The following is a 19,550-nucleotide window of genomic DNA, read 5'->3' as shown; positions in this document are numbered from 1 at the left end:
AGCTCGCATTTCCTGTGCATGTACTACATGCTACTAGGCGGATGCCAATCATCCATGCACTTCAACGTCAACAGTACATGTACCTGCTACTGCAGATACTGCGGCACGGTTGTGCCGGTGCTGAGGATGTACGCCCGGTACTCGCGGCCGATGTAGGACTGCGGAATGCCCGCCACTTGGAGCTCAAGCGGCCCGGGCGCCGAGGTCGGTGCGGCGCTGCTGCGCGAGCTGGCGGACGGAATCCTGCTGCTGGGTGTGTGGTGCGACCCTCGCAGCGCCTGGAGCGTGGGCTTGGCAGCAGACAACGAGGTGCTCTCGACGGTGCGAGGTGACAATGCTGCGGGGGGCAGCGCCGGTTTGTGCTGACGCTGCGTTGGCGACGTGCCCGCGCCGTGGCAATGCGGTTCGTCGTGTGCGTCGGTGGTAGACGGCGGCAGTTTGTCCGACATGTTCTGCTGCTCCATTTGGTGCATATTCCACCACTGCGACTGCGGGACGTACCAAGCTCCGTAGTGAGTTTTTGAGGGCGAGACTTGTGCTGCGTTGCTGCTGCATCCTCCAGGTGAAGGCGCAGCGGCGGGAATGCGCAAGTGGTGGCGTCGTCGCCGTCTTGGTGACAACTTGGTGTTGGGAGGTGGTGGATCGTTCGTGGTGGAGGTGGGGGCGAGGTTGTTGCGGCTGCGTTGGCGGTCGTCGTTGCCACTTGACGAAGCGAGGAGTTGGTGCGGCGTGTGCGACCGTCGACCGAGTACGATGTGAGCGGACCTCATACGTCGAGGAGGGGAGGGAGACATTGATAGCAGACGCTCCGGTACGTCCGCGGCGGACCTTGCGCCGGTTGTCTGCTGCCAGAAGATGCGCGGGTCCTCGTCCTCCTGGTTAAACTGCTGCACTTTGCGGCGCTGCCGCCGCTTCCTGTCGTGAGCTTTTTCCGCATCATGAAGAGCTCCATCGCTGATCAAGCTTTCATCTTCATCTTCATCATCGTCGTCGTCATCGTCGTCCACATCATCGGAATACCCGTCTTGACTGGCAAGCGACCACAGTGCACTGAACTTGCGCTGCTTCGACTGGAGGCGGTTGTATGGCGAGTTGGGCTCGTTCTTCAGAGCAGTCTCGAGAATGGAAGGCTTGTGTCCTTTGATGCGTTGCGGGTTTCGTGGGGAGTTGACCTTCGAGTTCCTCTCGCTGTCAGGCTGTCCGAGCCGTGAATACGTCGGCTCCACTGCCAAGTACTCCATGTCGGCCAGAATTCGATCCAGCATCGCTTGTCGCTGCGTTTCGCCCATGAGGTCATTTAACGTGCGACTTGCGCACGGACTCCCGGGGAGGTGACTCTGTTGCGCTGAAGACTGCGCCACACTCGCGCTGTTTGGGTCCTCTCTTTCAACGTCTTGGGCTTCAAACATGTGAATCAATCGGGAAGGAGAACCGTGTGTTGGTGCTGCATCGAGGTGCGCCCTGGGCGTGTGGGAAGAGTTGGCATTGTGCCCTTGTGGACTTATTGGATCGACAAGCAGTGTCTTTCGTTGAGCCGACCTGAATTGCGGTGGCTTGGGGTTCTTGTGCTTGAGGAACCGCCATTGAACTTCCAGACAGTTGTTGGTCGGTGGCGTGATATCTCGACTTCTGCGGGTCAATGGGCTTTCTCGATGTCGCGGTGATAATGCGTCCGAGCTCATGTCCTTTGCTACCTCGCGTGATCACGAGAAAGACACTCGTCAGACTGTGAGGTGTGCTGCGACGACGAGGGACAAGGAACTCTTGTGTCCCCCTAAACTTAGCGAGTTGATGAGGCGAATGTGGTGTTTTTAGGTTTGTTCGACAACTCCATTCTTGCTTCAGCTCAGCATTTTGTCAAGTCGACTCGTAAGCGATGGAGTCGCTGCTCCATGATGATCTTCTTGAATCCGATGACGACAATCAAGCCCTGAGCAGTGGCGAATTCAACTTTGAAGCCCTAAAATTTACGGAGAGGGGTGCTGAGCGAGCTAGCCATGAAGACGACACGCCAGCTTCTGTTTCTAGTACCGTCACTCTGACGGGAATTCCTGCGCGCAAAGTGCACTCGGCAGCCGCAAGTTTGAGCGGATTTGAGGGTGATAGTATCTATGAAGATCTCCCACGACCGTATACGTCTGCCGGTGCTGATTCTCCTCCGCCAGGCAGCAGTTTTGTGACGCGACAACGCAAAAAGAAGCTCTTAGCGTTGCAAAAGAAGACTGCGCGGAATACCGGTGTACCCCCTGAAGACCGACCGCGCTCAGCCGATGTAAATGAGTGGGGAGACTTTGACACTGATCGACTACTGCGAGACGAATCGGCTATTCCACAGTCGAACCAAAACTCTTTGGATCCTCTGGATGAACAACGGTCCAAGTCTAGAAAAAGTCGACGATCAACTCCTGCGATGGCATCTCCTCGACCGAACCCGTGGGATGACTATCTCTATGTCAACAACGAGAGCACGAACAAGGATTCTTCGAAACCGCTCATGCAAGTGCTGCGGCAGAAGCCAATCGAGATACTAAATCTTGATCTCGTGGCGCAAGTGAACCATCCAACCGCTAGGACAAGCACGACACCAAAGCCATTGCTAGGACGGGTATCGCTGGAACGATTAAAGTCAACTCGGTCGCGGCCGACAACGAGTTATGCCTCACGACCGGCGACACCCACGCCGCTATTTGGTACCGAGATCCCGGACTCGCCGAAGAACCGAGCTACCATCTTTGGGCGGTTTGCTGCGCTCTGGTCTCTCATTTCGCATCGTTCGACTAGCTCCCCCAGTGAACAACAATCACCAGACACCTCTCCCGACACTGCAGCAAGCACATCTGCTTCCCAGACCAGGTCTCCATTTGAGTGCAGCATGACAATGGTGAAGCTGTGCAAGACGGTCGGAATATCGTTGACACCGTCAGCAGCCACGCACCTGTCGTTCTGGTATACAAATGATGAAGGGGTAGAGTTCGAGTCATTCTGCGACGTCGTGATTCAAGGCGCAATCCAGCCTGCTCTCCACCACTTCAATCTAGACAATTCGGTTGATGAATACGTGGCAGCGCTCGACACCGTTGTCCAAAGTCTCGTGACAACGGTACCCCGTCGATGGCGTAAAGATACACCAGTACCACCAGAATGTCCTCGGCGATTGAAAGAGCTCAACGAAATTCAGCCCGTCTTCATGGGGTGGAAAGCGGGGATCACTCCTCGACTGATACAGCCGTCAGAGGACCCCGATCCACCGCCAACTAGAGCTCTGGTTACAGCCGAGCGAGTACGAAAAGCTTTGGAAGCTTCAGCGAGTCAACACATGCTCGCGCATCAACTTCCCTTGGAAGAGGCTCGTGTCACGCACGTTGAAAATATTCGCCGCAAAATTCAGCTGCACAAGTCCTGGAAATTCATCAGTGAAGGCAAGATGGTCGATAGGGTCTCCACCCCGAACGCCCAGGTGTCTCGTGGCAGCGCTTCCTCCAGTCAAGACGAATGGAATAAATTCGCTGATCTCGCCGAAATGCTAGAGCGGTCTCACTCGGCTCTCCCCACAAGCGCAGGAACTGGATTTGATGAAGTCCCCATCGGAGAAGTAGGTGATCAGCCTGAGGTTCATGTGGAAAAACATTCGACTACCGATGGGAATGATACAGCACCCGAGAAAAATGCAGCTGAGGAGAATGACGAGGTTCTCGTTTGTTGCTCCTGTTCCATTCGAGGCGCGGTGCTTTGGTGCTCGTCATGCTTCACCGTCAACTGCCAGAAATGTTGGCAAGAAACTCACTCGTGCACAGTCGACATGTCAATGGTATCGTCAGAGCCAACGTCAACTAAGAAGCTGCTGCTTGGGCCCACAGCGCTCGCGTTGAAGAAGAAACGCTGTGGTAGTGCTACGTTGAGACCTCCGGTGGCGATGATCTATCTACCCACGAGGGCGATGGTACCAGGGACACTTGCAAAGGGAAACCCAATCGTTCGGCATAGTAATGGTCCGCGGAAGAGCTCAAACCAAGTATCGTCTTCGAATGCGGTGAAGGACGAGATGCCGGTGGTCGTCGCCAGCACAATTTTGCCGTCATTGCACAACAGTCGGCCAGACAACAAGCTATTGCGGCACCAGGAGCGTCCTCAGGTGGAAAGCGCAACTCCGACGACAGATTCAACCGCCGACTTGGTGAAATCGCTCATGCTTCGAGTGTCACCGTCTACATCGACGACAGGAAGCCATTCGACCGCATCTCACATGTCAACGGAGTCGGCAATGCGAATGCACAAGAACCACGCTCCAACCCGCCCGAAACTCCACCTAGCTCCGGTTTCCTTTGATGCGGATTTACTTCTCTCGAGTGGACCTGATCGAAGGCGATAAACAGTGAACCGAGGCTAATAGAACACATGTATATTACCTTCGGCTCGATGCTCTATTGCAGACCCTGACCATGGATCCAGAACGTGATGTAAAACAGGTCTTGGCCTTCAGGAACTGCCGTGATCTCGTTCAGGACAGTTTGACTTTTGAAGACAACCAGGCGGTCAGGTTTCGGAGCGATCTGCCGCACGGGAGCGGTCTCAGCTAGGCTTGTTCGCAGGTTTAACGTCGTTTGCTCCCGCTCCACATCCTGTGAGCCAATCGCGTTGAAAAAGTAGACGCACGTCAACTTGAACCCGTTGTCCTTGTCGCCCGATCCACAATCCAACCGCAGGGGCTGATGATGCGCACCTGGAAGCTGCTGCACTGCAGTACAGTGCACGAATTGCGCGCACAGCCTGGCCTTATCCGGCCGCTTCTTGTTAATCTCATAGGGTAGTGCGTGCAGCTTTTCGATCAACTCGGCCAGCGCCGGATACTCCGCCGTGCAGTCCTTATGCTCGACGAAGCGGAGTTTTGCACCTGGCAAGGTCTCTGTCTGGTTCCCTGCGCTTCTGCGGCTCAGCACGTGCTTGGCGTCGACATTCGATGCTGTAGTCATCAACAGCCCATTCTTGGCCATCCGGAACACGTCGTTGAGGAGCAACTGGGTCCACTCGTCACCCATGAACTCGTCCAAGACCGCGGCACCTTGCACGTCGCTCTTCTCCACCAGCAACTCGTCCAGGAACTCGTCGTCCAGCTGGTCCCACGTGGCGAAGTCCGAGTTCGGGTCGGCCAGCAGCTTCGCGTCGTTGGCCAGCTTGACGTGTTTCTGGAAGTTGACGCGATGCACCATGGCCAACACCTCGCGGCCAAAGGCCTCCTGCAGCACCTGCGGCATGAGCATGCGTTCCGTGGCCGGGTCCATGACGTCTCCCTGCTCGGCGCCCCTCTTCTTGACGTTCCTCAGCACGCTGGCTGCCTTGGCCTGCACCTTGGGCATGACGGCCAGCAGCTCCTGCTCGTACCAGGGGTCCTCCAGCAGCGTCTGCAGGTTCCTGGGCGCGTGGGCCAGCTGCTCCTTGGGGATACCTGGGTAAATGAGTCTCTGGAACTCGTCCTCGCTCAGCAGCTTGGCGAAAACCCCGTCGTCCAGCACGACGCTCTGCCCGTGGCTGTTAACTCCGCGTCTATTGCAGCCGTCCAGCAGCTTCTTGAGCATGAGCTTCCAGGAGCGTCTGGAGTCGTCCAGATCCTCCTTCTCCCGGTAAATGGAGGCCGTTTTGGCTGCGTTTTCACTCGACAAGAACCCCTTTTTAACTGCGTTCTTGCCCCTAATTACGCGCAGCCTGGCGACCGCCTTCCTGGCCTCGGGGGACGCGTCGGCCAGCCGCAGCACCTGCTCGTAGGCGGCGGCGGCCTCGGCCCAGCGCTGCAGCGACTCGCAGGCCGCGGCCCGGCGCAGATGCGCCTTGGCCCAGTCGGGGGCCAATTGGACGGCGCGGTCCGCGTCCTGCAGCGCCGCGCGGAAGTCCCCGAGCTGGTGGAAGGCGGCCGAGCGGTTGCCGTAGAGCACGTGCGCGGCCGGCTGCAGGGCCAGCGCCTGCGAGTACAGCGCCTCGGCCTCGCGGAACTGGCGCAGCTTGAACGCGGCGTTGCCCTGCTGGCGCAGAGCCTCGGCCCGGGCGGAGGGGGACGAGGAGGAGCAGGAGGAAGAAGAGGCGTCGAAGGCGCCGTCCGCTCCGGCCTCGACGACGTCCGCCATCTTGGAAAAGATACTATTATTATGGGTACCTTCTTTTTAGTCCGGACTATTTTCTGGTCAAGTTGAAGTGCGCGGGATGGCTACATGTACCCTTTCTGCAGCAAGGACTCCTCCTCCGGGTGTGTGGAGTGCAGCGTGATTCCTCGCTAGGTCAGGCCGCCGCGGGTAAGAACTGTCGGGCGTCACGCTGCGCGGCCTTCTCCTGGGTGGCGGCGACAGCTGTTGGCGGCGCTGTCTTTCGCGCGCATTGTTTGCCAGGACAGGCGAGAGCGAAGCCCGTTGGTCGGTCAAACGGGGCCGGTCCGTCATAGAATTGCCCCCACTTGACCTCGGTAGCTGCGCAGCGCCCGGCCGGCTCCTTCCGGGCATTCAACGCGTGGTCGCTGCCAGCCACTCGAGCGGAACCCGTAGAGTTGAGCTCTCTGGACGGCAGCCATCCATCGGGCAGCTTTGTGCCAGCGGCGTAAGACAAACTCGGAGTCAGGCGCCGAGGCCTGGAAATTGCGTCCGGCCGCGCCTAAGTCATAATGCAGTCGATGCGGTGCCACTTTGTTGCAGGCACAGCGCTCTATCCATGTGAGCAACGACAGAAGGAACGATAAAACTCATTCGTGTTGGGTCGACATGTACATGTAGGACTATGGTGGCTGGCTACGCGATCGTGATGGTGCCGCTGCCGAGCGCGATCCGACTTCCGTCCGTGAGCCGCACGACGTCCTCGAGCGAGCCGAGGACTCGCCGCAGCGTCTCCAGCAGCTGCAGACTGACCAGCAGACTGCTCACGTAGCCCGAGCGCTCCACCACGAAGGTGTAGGTGGCCGCGACGGCCGTGGTGCCCGTCACGAGCGGCAGCACGAGCTCCGGATCCACGTGGCCGGTCTTGAGGTTCGGGAACAGCATGCCGATGGTCTGGCGGTGGAAGCGCAGGTAGAGCATGACCTCGACCTCCACCATGACGGAGTGGCCGACCTCCTGCGCCTTCCAGACCTGCGGCTCCAAAATGTAGAGCGCGAAGTGCTGGTCGCACAGGCGCCACTGCTGCACGAAGGCGTCGGCCCCGCGCACATCCACGCCCTCGACGTCCGTGGCCAGCACGGAGCGCAGGAAGCGCTCCTGTAGCGCCGCCAGCGACAGCGAGTAGCCGTTCTGGTACACGTGGAAGAACTGCATGACGACGCGCTTGGCGTGGTCCTGCAGCGACCCGTCCGGGAACTGCTGCGCTTGTTGCCGGCGCCTCGCCTCGGCGTTGGCCGTCGCGACCTTGCGGCGGTGCAGGTCGATGTAAAGCCGCGCGATCTTACTCTGCAGTGCCTGCACCTCGTGCTCGAGCGAGTGCAGCTTCTGCTCGCGCTTGGCGCGGTGCACGCGCTGGTACAGTCGGTCCTGCAGACGCTTCTTCATGGCGCGGATAGCGCGCTTCTCGGCCACGTTGGAGGTGGCCAACACCTGGGCGTTGGCCCTCGCCAGCGCGAACTGCAGCTCCTGGATGCAGCAGTCGGCGGGTGCCACGAGAGCCATGTTTTGAGCTTGGCTGGGAAGTGGCGCGTTGCGGCGTTTTCGAGAATGAGAAGCTTTCGAGCGAGCGGAGCGAGTCGAGTGCCTATGCGGTGGTCGGAATACTGTAAAACGAAAAACGGGGCGGCGGACGCAGCTCGGCGTTAGCTCGCGCGCGACCGACTCTCGTCAAGCTGCTACTGTGCTTCCCCGCTCGCACATGCACCTCGTCGCGGAGGCGGCAGACTGCCAATTCGGTGTCGCCGCGGATGGTCGAGCGTCTCGTGTCTCTGCGGCGCCGGGCCAGTTCGACAAAGCGAGCCCCCAAGCCTCCAAGACCCGAAGACTTGCCGAGACTAGCAGATCGCGCCTCGAGCCGGTGCGCTCGAAGCTGGTCCCACAGCAGCAGGAGCAGATGAAGCGCATGCTTACGGCCAGCACAGCAGGTTTTGGCCGCGAGCCTCGTTCCGCCCGACCTCCGGAGTCCGGACCACGGCCTTGAAGTTGGTGCCAGTACCTACTTCCATGACGAACGGGACGAGAAGGAGACGAACGTTAGCGACGGAGGAAAATGTGTCAGTGGACAGCCTAGCGCGACTCGGCGCTCGTGAGGCAGGCGCTGTTAGGCCCTGCGTCGTGAGCATAAAGTGATCCATCTTCGAAGGGATCACTTCATTCGAGGGGCAAGTCTCGAGCCGGCTATGCAGAGCTAGCCACCGCGGCTCCAGCTCTATCTGAGCACGGATGACTCAACTTCTGCGGCAAAACGACGGATAAGAAGGCGGGAGCGAACGGGACAGCAACTCGCCGTGGTGTCGTAGCGTTTTCTGGACTGGGACCGGGCGACCGCGCGTAGTAAGATCGAGAGCTCGACCCGCGGGCTGGACAGTGTGTTACTACGCTGGCAGCTTTCGAATCGCCTTCTGAAGCATCTTACTACGCTCTGCCCACTGCATCCAACGAGCGACCCTGATTGGAGGGGGCGCGTTCGTGGCATGCTGACAAAGAAAATAGTGGGAAGCGGCGCCATGCTTCTCAGCAGCTATCTTACTACGCTTGTGTGCTTGCTTGGCGCGGTTGAATGGCGCGGAGGTGAAGGAGAGAGAAGCTGCGTCACTACTCGCAGGGATCGTAGTAAGAAAGGAATCTGTTGCTACGGAGAAGGCGCTTTGCTGCTACGGGTAGCTTGATCTGTGGATCGCAGGCAGGAAAGCGCTTGTTGCTACGGAAACATTGCTTGTTGCTGTAGCTCCATGGCTTCTAGAACTGCTTTCGTCGCGTCCGTTTTGACACTCCAGGCATGTAGCGATTGGTCTACTGTGTCCCAGTGAGCGTTCCGTGCGTGAGCACTGCCACCCACGAGGGTATGTTCTGTCTTGTCATGCGGCACCCGCCCCAACCTGGCCCTGTAGCAAACGCCTTGATCACAGCTGGCAATGCTGACACGAGCGTGGTGCATTTGCGGTGTTCCATCGACACTACTACGTGTTGTGCTTGCAGTCAAGCCCTCTGATTGGCTGGTCAAGTTGAAGCCCAATCCTTCCGTGTAGGTACCCAGAAACTTTCTCACTACGCGCAAACTTGTATATCGGCGGAAATATGAAAACCAGTATCATCAGGATCCCGGAAGAATCTAGGTTGCCTTCTTGTGAGTAGTGTACGCCTGTTTGGAAGAGTAGGTATAAGTTCTTGGGATAAAAGTTTCTCCAGGATTCCGGGTGTACGATTCGTTTCGACGGGATATCCAGTCTCGAAAAATTATCTGCACTACCATCCTGCATATCCCACCCGACAGTATTGAATCCGACCACGATGGCGACGTCGGCCCCGCAGGCGCAGGCGCTGCAGGCGCGCGTGCACAAGCTGCTGGGCTCCCGCGCCGAGCTGGAGGCCACCAAGGCGCTGCTGCGCACGCTGGTGGCGGACGGGGCGGCCTCGGGCGCGCCGCTCGTGCAGCTGGAGGCGTCCGCGGGCTCCGGCGCGCCCACTCTGGCCGCGCTGCGGCGCAACCTGCGCTCGAGCCTGGAGCAGCAGCAGCTGGCGCTGGCGCAGCGGGCGCTGGACGGGCTGGGGCGCACGCTGGAGCAGGTCTCGAGCCTGGCGGGGCAGGTGGACGCGCTGGACACCAAATGTGACCAAGTGCTCAAATTTCTGGACTCGACCAAAACTGAGACGCAACAGGTGCAGACGGAGGCGGCGGCGCTGGCGGCCAAGAGGTCGGCTGGGACTATTTTTAGTGCGGTTCAAAATTTAGAACGCAGTTGACGTTGAAGTGGACGGTCGTGTTGGACCGTACAACATGTTGGCAGGGACAAGGTGCAGAGCGACTGGAAGCAGGCCAAGGCCTTCCTGGACCGCTACCAGCTCTCCGAGGACGAGGTGCGCGCGCTGTACGCGGAGAACCTCGCGGACGAGGACATGGACGCGTTCTTCAGCACGCTGGAGAGGGTCCAGCAGGTCAAAGCGGACTGCAAGGAGCTCGTGGCCACCGGCGAGGTCAACTGCGGGTGAGCCGCGAAGGCTGCTGTTTGGACGAGGGAAGAGGGTCTGATGTGGCTCTGGGCGTGCTTCTTGTTCTAGATTGGAGCTGCTGGATGCCGTGGGCAAGTACCAGGAGGCGGGCTTCGAGAGGCTGTACCAGTGGACGGCGAGGAAGTGCGCCGAGGTGGACGGCGAGCCCAGCAACATGTTGCATCGCGCGATCGCACTGCTCAGCGATCGAGCCGAGTTTTACAAGTAAGGGCGGTGCTGTGAGATGAAGCTGTGGTGGAGTGGAACGCTAATATCCATTGGTTGTTTTCGTGCAGCTACTGCAAGGAGTGCTTGACGGCGTCGCGGCGGTCGCTGATTGTTCGCTGCTTCATCATGGCATTGACGGTGGGAGGGCCGAACGGCATCCCTCGACCTATTGAGATGCACGCGCACGACCCCGTGCGCTACTGCGGTGACATGTTGGCGTGGGTCCACCAAGCTATTGCCACGGAGAGCGAGTTCTTCCGCGTGCTTTTCGATGGCGACGTCGAGTTCAGCCCTTCAGCTGTGACGGAGCCTTCTATGAGTGAGATGCCGACCGACGCCACAGCATCAGTAGAAACTTCACTTTCTGCTATGAATTTGCAGGGCGGACCTGATAGTGCTGTCGGGGAGGTGTGCACTTCCATGGTCGGGAGGGCATTCGACGGCGTCTCGAGGCCGCTGCAAGTTCGTGTCGAGCAGACACTCAGTTCTCCGCACGGTATCGTCATCGCCTACAAGCTGGTGCACCTGCTCGCCTTCTATCACCACAAGTTCGACCAGCTTGTAGCCCACGCCGACGTTGCGCGTGCTCTTCGCCACTGCCGCGAAGCTGCAAATGAAGCATTCCGCCGCCAGTTCCAGCAGCTCGTGGACGCCGTTGCAGCTTCAGCCCAGGACTACGCTGCCAGCCTCGCCGCCACGCACATCACGCTCGATGTTTCCCACCGTCTCGTGGCACTGCTCGAAGTGTTCCAAACCTCGTTGCTGCCCGAGCATGAAAAAGAGGCTGATCTGGCGCCTCTGTTCGACGGAGTTCTGCCCGCTGTTGAGCTCATGTGCCAGCGCAGTGTCAATGGCCTGGACCCCGTGGACGCGTTGGTGTTTCGCATCAACAACTTCAGCTGTCTGCAGACTCCGCTTGCTCGATTCCCTGAGGTGACCAAGTGGTACGCGGAAATGGGCCGCGATTTGGACCGCTGGCTGCGCGACCTAAGCGAGCTGCAGGCGGGGCGTGTGCTGGATCGATGCCGTGTGTCTACCTTGCTGCAGAACATCCAACAGTTTCAGCAGAGTCATGCGGCTGTGGCAATGGAGCCGGGTAGTTCGCCCGTCGACACGCCAGGCCTCGACGGAGAGACGATCACACGGGTCATGGGCGACTTCTGCGCGGCGCTGATGACGCTCATGTTCCCTCAGCTCGATAACCTCGCACAGCCTGCGCTGGCTGACAAGGCCCGCGCGCTCACGTCGGCTACGCTGGCCGGCACCTACGCGTTCATCTACGAGTTCGTGTTCGACGCGAGGAACGCATACATCCCAGGCAGCGAGCCGATGTCGTCGTCGTCGTCGTCCTGGTCGTCGGCCGAGCGGGGCCGCCGTGTTGTGCTGCAGCACACGCCCGAGGAGATTCGCACCGTGCTCGAACTCGACGGTGAGAACAAGTAGAACCGACGAGAGTGACGAAGTAGGACTTTGCCGCTGCGTGTGGTGCCTGCAACTGAAGTGGAACATGATGAACGTTAGATCTGCCAATGTCAAGACAAGGAGCTGTGTGTACGTGTTGAAGCAAACGCAGCCGTTATGTCTAGTCGCGCGTGGCCAAAGTCCTCACTCGAATCGTCGCAGATCTTTGGGTAAGTCTCAGTTGCGAACTTCCAGCGTTCATGGTGGTTTTATCGGTGGCGAAGGTGAAGGAGGCGACGGCGCGCGCGTTCGACGAGCTGCAGCTCCCAGTGGGGGCGTCGGAGGATCAGGTCGTCTCGCGCTTCAGAAGTATCTGCCTGAGTCGAGTGCTGGGTCCTCCAGCGGAGACCAGCGATTTAACGGTTATCGTCGACCCAGCGAACCCCAAGGCCAATGCCGCCGCTGACGACGGAGACGAGCGCTTTCAGCGCCAAGCAGTGGCGTACCGGTTCTTGTGTTCACTGCCACTGCTTCCAGGCGTTGAATACCGAGCAGAGCACTTGCTGCCGACTTTACGTCCTCTGGACCCCCAAGGACACAGCAATGAAACGAACGAGCGAGCTAGTGCTATGCTGGACGTGAGCATTGCGTCCATGGAACGAGCGCAGCAAGCAGGCCGCCTCCCGTACACAAACTTTGTGCTGAGAGTGCACTACTGTCTCCGCCGCCACGTAGTGCGTCGCAGGTACAGCGAATTCCTAGCGTTGCACTCTTTACTCGAGACCAAACTCCCAGTTCTACCTCAGCTACCCGAACGGAACTGGGTCTACGCATTGAAGATGCCGCCGGCGGAGCGCGCTCAAAGACTGGCAAGCTACTTGCAGCGCATAACGACGCTGCTAGCTACGCGTGGAGTGTTCTCCTTGGAAGTCATGGCGTTTCTCGAGATCGACATGGCTCGCGTTCGAGCCGAAGAAGAAACACTAGCGGTGGACATCCTGTCTCGATCAAGCAGAAGCGGAGGCGACAACATCTTCTTCATCGTTGATTCCAACTGGATCTTCACCTGGAAGCGCTTTGCCACGACGCACATGCTCCCGCCAGGACCAATCTCGAACCAAAACTTGCTTGAAAAGCCAACACCTGAATCGAACTCTCGTCGTCCCAAGGAAGGGTTGGTAGCCGCCCAGCATTATCGCTGCGTGAATGGAAGCACGTGGAGGTTTTGGCGCACCATTTACGGCGGCGGGCCACCAATTCGACGCCAAACACCGTCCATCTACGGTCACCCTGCCTGTGATCTCACCACACTAGCAGTTCTGGTCCAGCGTCTTGTGCGCGGGTTCCTGGCTAGGAGAGCAATGCGGCGAGCACGTATTCAGCAGAAGCTCGAGGACCCAGAGGCGTGCCACAACGCATCTATTAAGGCCAAGCATCGAACGCTGGAGGACCGACTCGATATCGTGCGTCAGTATGTGGAGGTACGCGAGTTTCAAACACGTCACATTGCTGCTTTGAAGATACAGCGATCCTTCCGCGTGTTCTTGCTGCGGTCTGAGCACGCGTTGTTGTTAGCTGAGTCGGCTGTGCCCGACAGTGCCACCACTCAAGGATTGCAACAGATTTGTGACGACCGACTGGCACTTGAAGAATTAGCTTTAGTGGAAGACCCTGCGCTGCGACTGGCACATTTCCTAGCGACGATGCTAGCTGGTGTGCCGCTGAGGAAGCTGCGCTCCAGGAACAAGACACCCGCGTGGCGACTCTTTCGTCTGGACCCAATCGCGTCGGAATTGCGTTGGAGCTCGTCGACAACCACTAAAGCCAACGCGATGCCATTTGCTGATGTGGAGAAGCTCACGACAGAGGCACCTCTGGCGAAGAAGCCAAGTTTCATCCGACGTTTGAGCGTGACAGTTGGTTCAGAAGACGGAGCAGCTCAGCGAGAGGTACCTGCAGACACGTCCCACGTAGTGGTTGCTACGTATCGTGAGGGTGGGGTCGTGCGTGAATTGATGCTCATTTGCGAGGGGCCTGGAGAGATGGAGGTGCTTTATTTCGGACTGAGTGCTCTGGTCTCCGAGGCTTCGTCACGTACGGCGAACGGTGCGACGTTTGTAGATGGCCATGGAATTATCCGCAAACGGGTGCCACACGCAAAAAAGCTCCTACGCAATGCTCATGAGCTTCTTGAGCAGAACCGTGAAGAACTCTAAAAAGCTACTGGTACTAACTAATGTCAAGAACTCTAAAAGGCTACAAAAAGAAGTACTAAGTACTGAAACCCTGCGTGTTGTATCCACAACCTAACGTGAAGATAAGATCAAGACCTGTGAGGACCTGCGTTAGACTACGAATAACTGAGATTCGTTCTGAACACGGTAGTAAGTACAGAGAATGGATAGATATGACCAGGAAAAACAATGGCCTGCAATCCACTGCCAACGGGATATGTAACAATGACGCCGTCAACCAAAGTACTTCATAATCAGCAAAAGGGTAGGACCAAGAATGGGGTGGTCCTAACTCCTTGGCGCGTCAACTAGGAACTTCATAATCAGTAACGCATACGCAGTACGTTCTTGGCCGCATCAACCAAAATACCGAGCTTTGGTTTTAGAACTTTTATTCCGTAGTGAAATATTATAGTGTTCGCACATCCACCAGCTGTATAGCAAACGCTAGCGTTTGCGAACTGTTGTTAGTGTATAGTAAAAATACTATCATTAAACCTAAAGCGAAGGATATGAAGATGTTGGTGGGGTTAGACAAATTTATGTTTAACTGGCATTCTGCGAACTCATGTTTGTACATCAATTCTGCTGCGTTTTGCAATGATTTTATGAACACGGGTTTCGATTGACGAAATAGTGACCTGCAACGAATTTGTAGCTGTTTTAGAGGCTATGATGTGGGCAAACGGGCAAACACGTGTGCAAACAACACTTATATGGGTCCAATTCTCGAGGTTCTGGTACAACGTGTGTTTGAAGGAATCGAAGCTGCCCAATTTGCATCACCTTGCTCACCACGTAAGAGCTGGTGTCGACTTCCTTTGCTTCATTCCAACCGTATGTCAATCAAGCGCGCTACTTACGCAACGAACAAAATCGTAAGGAGAGGTATGATCTACATTGCCAATAAAAGAGTGAAGCTGTTGTAAAGATGAACTAGTAGTTGGTACCATAGCTACTTCGTTAATTCTCGCAGTTCTTTCACCTGGATACACGATTTGTCTCCACCATGTGATTGGCGTCGATGACAGGTTTACGCTTAGGCTTGCCGTCCTCACCAAGTGTAGGTTGGTGGAGTCTCAGACGGCCATTGACTACCAAAAGCGGGTTGGCACCATCCAGTACAGTGGGGCTCACGGAGATACCGGCGAGGTACTGCTGCAAAATGGTTTGCAGTTCTCGGTTCTCGTTCGCAACGCGCTCTTTCTCGCGACGTAGAGCTAGTTCATCGAGCAGCACCTTGTTGTGTCGCTTCCAGAAGAGGTCCAAGTACTCCCACTCGCTTACGGGGACGCCGTTGTGCAAACCTTGAGGCTGGAAGTCGAGCATTTGCAGCGCCTCCTCCTCTTCGCGGCCTTGTTCAGTGCGCATGGCGAGTCGCACGGTTTCAGTGAGCTCGTTAGCTTCACGCTCGTCGGCCAGCGTGGAGTGATAGAAAGGTAGAACACGCTCGCGTTCAGTCTCAAGCTTGCGGACCAGCTCACCAAGCTGCAGGATCCGCTCACTCAACTGCAAATGCGCATCGAGCTTCTTCGTAGCCTCACGGGCTCCTTGCGAGAGATCAGCGAGGCGACGGCGCTGGTCTTCACGCATGCGGTTCATCTTGGCTTTGAGCGTCTGGAAGTGGTGCGAGATGGCAGCCTTTTCCTCCTCGAGAGCCTTATTGCGCTCCGAGCACTCGCGCACATTCTGCGCGATCTTGGTTCGCCACAACGCTAGACTCTGCTGCAGACGCTCGATCTTGCGGATCTTCAGCTCGATATCGCGCGACAGGTCTTGGTCTTTCGCAGTTAAGTACTTGAAGTCCTGCGTGCGCTGGTCCGTGTTCTGCAGGTAGTTCAAGTGAGCGGTCTCGAAGTGCTGCTCCAGCTCCTCGATGCTACTGTCAAGTGTAATTCGCAGCACGTTGATGTCCTCCAGGTTCTTGTTGCGGATCTCCTCGCGCAGTTGTTCGTGCTCCTGCTTGGCGTCGGCCTCGCGCTCCTTCTCCTGCTGGTCCACAGCTTGCATGATGCGTTGCAACTCGCTGCGTTCCATCGTGTGCTGCGTGATCAGCTTATTCTTCTCCGTCTGGAACTCCTGCTCCAGCTCGCGCAGATCCGCCTCGAACTCCTTCTCGAGACCCAGCAGACGCTCGTCCTGCAGATCAATAAGCTCGTCCACGTTCAGGAGGTGAGCGCGGAGTGCCATTTGGAACTGCTCCTCGGCCTCTTCCAGGTCGCGGTCAAGCATCTGGATGAGCGCGTCCTTGCGGTCGACGTCGCGCTCGTGGTTCTGAGACCGCACCTCGACCTCTTTGCGCAGCGCCTCGACCTTCACGAGCCTCATGATCTTGCGCCAATGGTTCTGGATCTTGAGCTTGTTCATGCGCGAGATGCGCTCCTCCTTGGCCATGAACTCTTGCAGCAGCGCCTTCTTGGACACCGTGAGACGCTTCATGTAGTCATTCATCTCCATGCGGCGGATGGACTCCTGCAGTCTCCGTTCCTCCTCGGACGTCTCGCGACCTGCGCCATCTTTCTTGCCTTTGCCATCTTTGCTTCGGCCCTTGACGGCCTTGCCAAGCTGCGCACCACCACGCAGCTTGAGACTCAGGTGGAAAATGGCAGGGAGACCATGCCCCAAAGACCGAGGATTGTTGCGGAGGCTTTTCCTGCGAGGCATGGCGGCGTTTATCGGGCGTCTTGATCACCGTCTCGATGGCTCGAAGCACGTAGAGCACGCGAGGCGAGACGATATACTTAGAGAGCGAGCGGGTCGTTGCAGCGCACCAAGTAACGGACAACTTCAACTTGACCAGCCAATCCTCGAGTGCCGAGCTAGCAAACCCGACATATCTTGCCTGATGAATGTGCTTGACCCTTGCAGCGATGACAAAATACCGAGAGCTAAGTCGCGGCTGGAGAGCCATCCATTGTGGAGCGGCGCGTGATGTTGTCCGAGCGTGAAGTTGTCAAACGGTCTACCCGCGTGACTACGGATTGGCAGTGAGCAAGCGGTTGTCACCACCCCAGTCGAGCAGATATTTGTTGCAGTGTGGGACTTTGATAAGCGTCGTCAGTCGCACATGGAGTTCCTGTGGTGCCGCGAAGCACACGGCGTGAGTGCTTCCCGAAAACCCGACAGAACTGGTCGCAAATGAGCTCGATGCGCGTATCGGGGTCTCGCTCGCATCACGTTCAGCGCAAAAATCATCAATTGGATCGGCTCTTATCTGCGCTTGGCTTTGTCAGGTCGCCAGAAGAGGTACCAACGCTGACTCATGTGTGAGGATTTACCGCGCCCCAGAGGGTTCGTTCGGGGTAGCTTCTACAGCGTAGCAATCGTAGCCAGCGACGAAAGAAAATTGGCCCGCGCGGGCGTTCAAGTTCGGCCAAGTACGTGCCCTTGTCAACGAGGGGCTGCGCCCAGTCTGGTAGCACACGTCAGGACTTGGCCCCCGAACAGATCGCCACCCGCCACTTTGTCCTCGTGGGTGCTTTGCAGGCAGCCCACGCCTTCGCGCCAGGCAATCACCATCATAACGCACTACAGCCGCTGCTTCAGCAGTCGGGAAACTTCAACTTCTGGCAAATCCACGTTGAAGTGCCATTTCGCTGAGCGTGGCCAATCGAGCAGATGAGGTTTAGCATACAGGGAAAAGATTTCTTTTCTGCCACTATGGTGGAGCACGCGGGACCCCGTCCCAATAGCAAGTGAATGCAGTCGGACACCCGTCCGCACTGCATCCAGCGGCGATGAACCAGTTCAGCGCTCGCCCGACCATCGACCTCTGCAAACCCGCGAAGCAAAGATGTGAGCCACCGTGGTCAGCGGATGAGTTATCGACGGCGAGAAGCAGGCAGGATGGAGCTGGAGTCGACGGTTACCCCCCACTGCACACACTCGGCCGTGTTGGGCCGCGATTTGGTCTCCGGCCGCGGACCACGAACGCTGACTGACTGTCGAGGAGACCTGTATGTTGGACTTGCTGGCTGCCCCACCCTGTCCTGCCTCGCGGATGGCCATGTCCCGGATGGCGGAGGGGGAATCCGACCACGCCACGTAACGCCGACAGGCGTTTGGCATCTTCTCGTCCCGGTCGTCACGAATTGTAGGTACGCGAATGGTAGGTACGTTACGCATAAGCTCGGCGCTTCAACGTCGGAGTGGTCAGCACCGCAAGTCGCGGGTGCTTCTGCAGTTCACCCGCTTGACCTCGGCCGCTGCGACGTGTACCTGGCTTGTTTGCAACCAAGCTCGGCCAGCGTCCGAGGCCGCGAGGTTCGACCAAAGCGCCCAGCGCCCCCAGAAACACGAGACGCTGGACTATCGAACGCGCTCAACGCCTGAGACCTCACTCGAGAGAGCGAGTGGTCCGAGCCACCGGCCACCGGTCGCCCAAGGCGTCGCGTCCGCAAAGACGCCGCTGCATTCGTCATTCCCCCTACGGTATCCGAAAAGCCAGAAGAACTCTCGGCACTCTGCGTTCGGCTTGACCCCTTCCCAGCCACCGCTCAACGGCGCGAGCTCTCCTCATTCTCGAAACCCCTCGGTCGCTAACGCAACGCTAGTCAAGAATCAATCATGGCTCTCGTGGCACCCGCCGACTGCTTCCAGGAGCTGCAATTCGCGCTGGCGAGGGCCAACGCCCAGGTGTTGGCCACCTCCAACGTGGCCGAGAAGCGCGCTATCCGCGCCATGAAGAAGCGTCTGCAGGACCGACTGTACCAGCGCGTGCACCGCGCCAAGCGCGAGCAGAAGCTGCACTCGCTCGGACACGAGGTGCAGGCGCTGCAGAGCAAGATCGCGCGGCTTTACATCGACCTGCACCGCCGCAAGGTCGCGGCGGCCAACGCCGAGGCGAGGCGCCGGCAACAGGCGCAGCAGTTCCCGGACGGGTCGCTGCAGGACCACGCCAAGCGCGTCGTCATGCAGTTCTTCCACGTGTACCAGAACGGCTACTCGCTGTCGCTGGCGGCGCTGCAGGAGCGCTTCCTGCGCTCCGTGCTGGCCACGGACGTCGAGGGCGTGGATGTGCGCGGGGCCGACGCCTTCGTGCAGCAGTGGCGCCTGTGCGACCAGCACTTCGCGCTCTACATTTTGGAGCCGCAGGTCTGGAAGGCGCAGGAGGTCGGCCACTCCGTCATGGTGGAGGTCGAGGTCATGCTCTACCTGCGCTTCCACCGCCAGACCATCGGCATGCTGTTCCCGAACCTCAAGACCGGCCACGTGGATCCGGAGCTCGTGCTGCCGCTCGTGACGGGCACCACGGCCGTCGCGGCCACCTACACCTTCGTGGTGGAGCGCTCGGGCTACGTGAGCAGTCTGCTGGTCAGTCTGCAGCTGCTGGAGACGCTGCGGCGAGTCCTCGGCTCGCTCGAGGACGTCGTGCGGCTCACGGACGGAAGTCGGATCGCGCTCGGCAGCGGCACCATCACGATCGCGTAGACAGCCAGTATAGTCTTACATGTACATGTCGTCCCAACACGAATGAGTTTTTCGTGCTGTTGCGTCGCCATAACCGCTCCTCGAGCTTAGTGTTCCATTCGCACCCAAGCTGAAGCTGTGGCTGCTTGAGCAGCTT

At 58.2% G+C, this 19,550-nt stretch overlaps 7 protein-coding genes across 7 annotated transcripts; 3 read left to right on the top strand and 4 right to left on the bottom strand.

The window, feature by feature from the left end:
* Positions 1-86: 86 nt before the first annotated feature.
* IUM83_14117 (uncharacterized protein) lies at positions 87-1,265 on the bottom strand (the record flags this gene model as incomplete). Its single annotated transcript, XM_067938842.1, has 1 exon — positions 87-1,265. One exon carries the CDS (start codon positions 1,263-1,265, stop codon positions 87-89), a length of 1,179 nt encoding a protein of 392 aa, XP_067787488.1.
* Positions 1,266-4,421: 3,156 nt separating this feature from the next.
* Positions 4,422-6,116, bottom strand: IUM83_14116 (alpha subunit; the record flags this gene model as incomplete). The annotated part of the gene is made up of 1 exon (XM_067938841.1): positions 4,422-6,116. One exon carries the CDS (start codon positions 6,114-6,116, stop codon positions 4,422-4,424), a length of 1,695 nt encoding a protein of 564 aa, XP_067787489.1.
* A 651-nt stretch (positions 6,117-6,767) lies between these two features.
* On the bottom strand, positions 6,768-7,634 carry IUM83_14115 (Mitochondrial import inner membrane translocase subunit Tim21; the record flags this gene model as incomplete). Its single annotated transcript, XM_067938840.1, has 1 exon — positions 6,768-7,634. The coding sequence occupies one exon, from the start codon at positions 7,632-7,634 to the stop codon at positions 6,768-6,770; it is 867 nt and encodes a 288-aa protein (XP_067787486.1).
* A 1,788-nt stretch (positions 7,635-9,422) lies between these two features.
* On the top strand, positions 9,423-11,792 carry IUM83_14114 (putative conserved oligomeric Golgi complex subunit 6; the record flags this gene model as incomplete). The annotated part of the gene is made up of 4 exons (XM_067938839.1): positions 9,423-9,826; positions 9,920-10,117; positions 10,191-10,346; positions 10,418-11,792. The coding sequence occupies 4 exons, from the start codon at positions 9,423-9,425 to the stop codon at positions 11,790-11,792; spliced, it is 2,133 nt and encodes a 710-aa protein (XP_067787487.1).
* A 218-nt stretch (positions 11,793-12,010) lies between these two features.
* IUM83_14113 (uncharacterized protein) lies at positions 12,011-13,966 on the top strand (the record flags this gene model as incomplete). The annotated part of the gene is made up of 1 exon (XM_067938838.1): positions 12,011-13,966. One exon carries the CDS (start codon positions 12,011-12,013, stop codon positions 13,964-13,966), a length of 1,956 nt encoding a protein of 651 aa, XP_067787463.1.
* A 999-nt stretch (positions 13,967-14,965) lies between these two features.
* Positions 14,966-16,648, bottom strand: IUM83_14112 (Coiled-coil domain-containing protein 65; the record flags this gene model as incomplete). Its single annotated transcript, XM_067938837.1, has 1 exon — positions 14,966-16,648. One exon carries the CDS (start codon positions 16,646-16,648, stop codon positions 14,966-14,968), a length of 1,683 nt encoding a protein of 560 aa, XP_067787464.1.
* A 1,902-nt stretch (positions 16,649-18,550) lies between these two features.
* On the top strand, positions 18,551-19,414 carry IUM83_14111 (Mitochondrial import inner membrane translocase subunit Tim21; the record flags this gene model as incomplete). Its single annotated transcript, XM_067938836.1, has 1 exon — positions 18,551-19,414. One exon carries the CDS (start codon positions 18,551-18,553, stop codon positions 19,412-19,414), a length of 864 nt encoding a protein of 287 aa, XP_067787493.1.
* Positions 19,415-19,550: the final 136 nt, after the last annotated feature.

Source organism: Phytophthora cinnamomi (assembly GCF_018691715.1).
Source record: "Phytophthora cinnamomi strain GKB4 chromosome Unknown Contig60, whole genome shotgun sequence".
NCBI classification, from domain to species: Eukaryota; Oomycota; class Peronosporomycetes; order Peronosporales; family Peronosporaceae; genus Phytophthora; species Phytophthora cinnamomi.
Note: the sequence above shows the minus strand (reverse complement) of the source record. Positions and strands in the feature narration are given on the sequence as shown.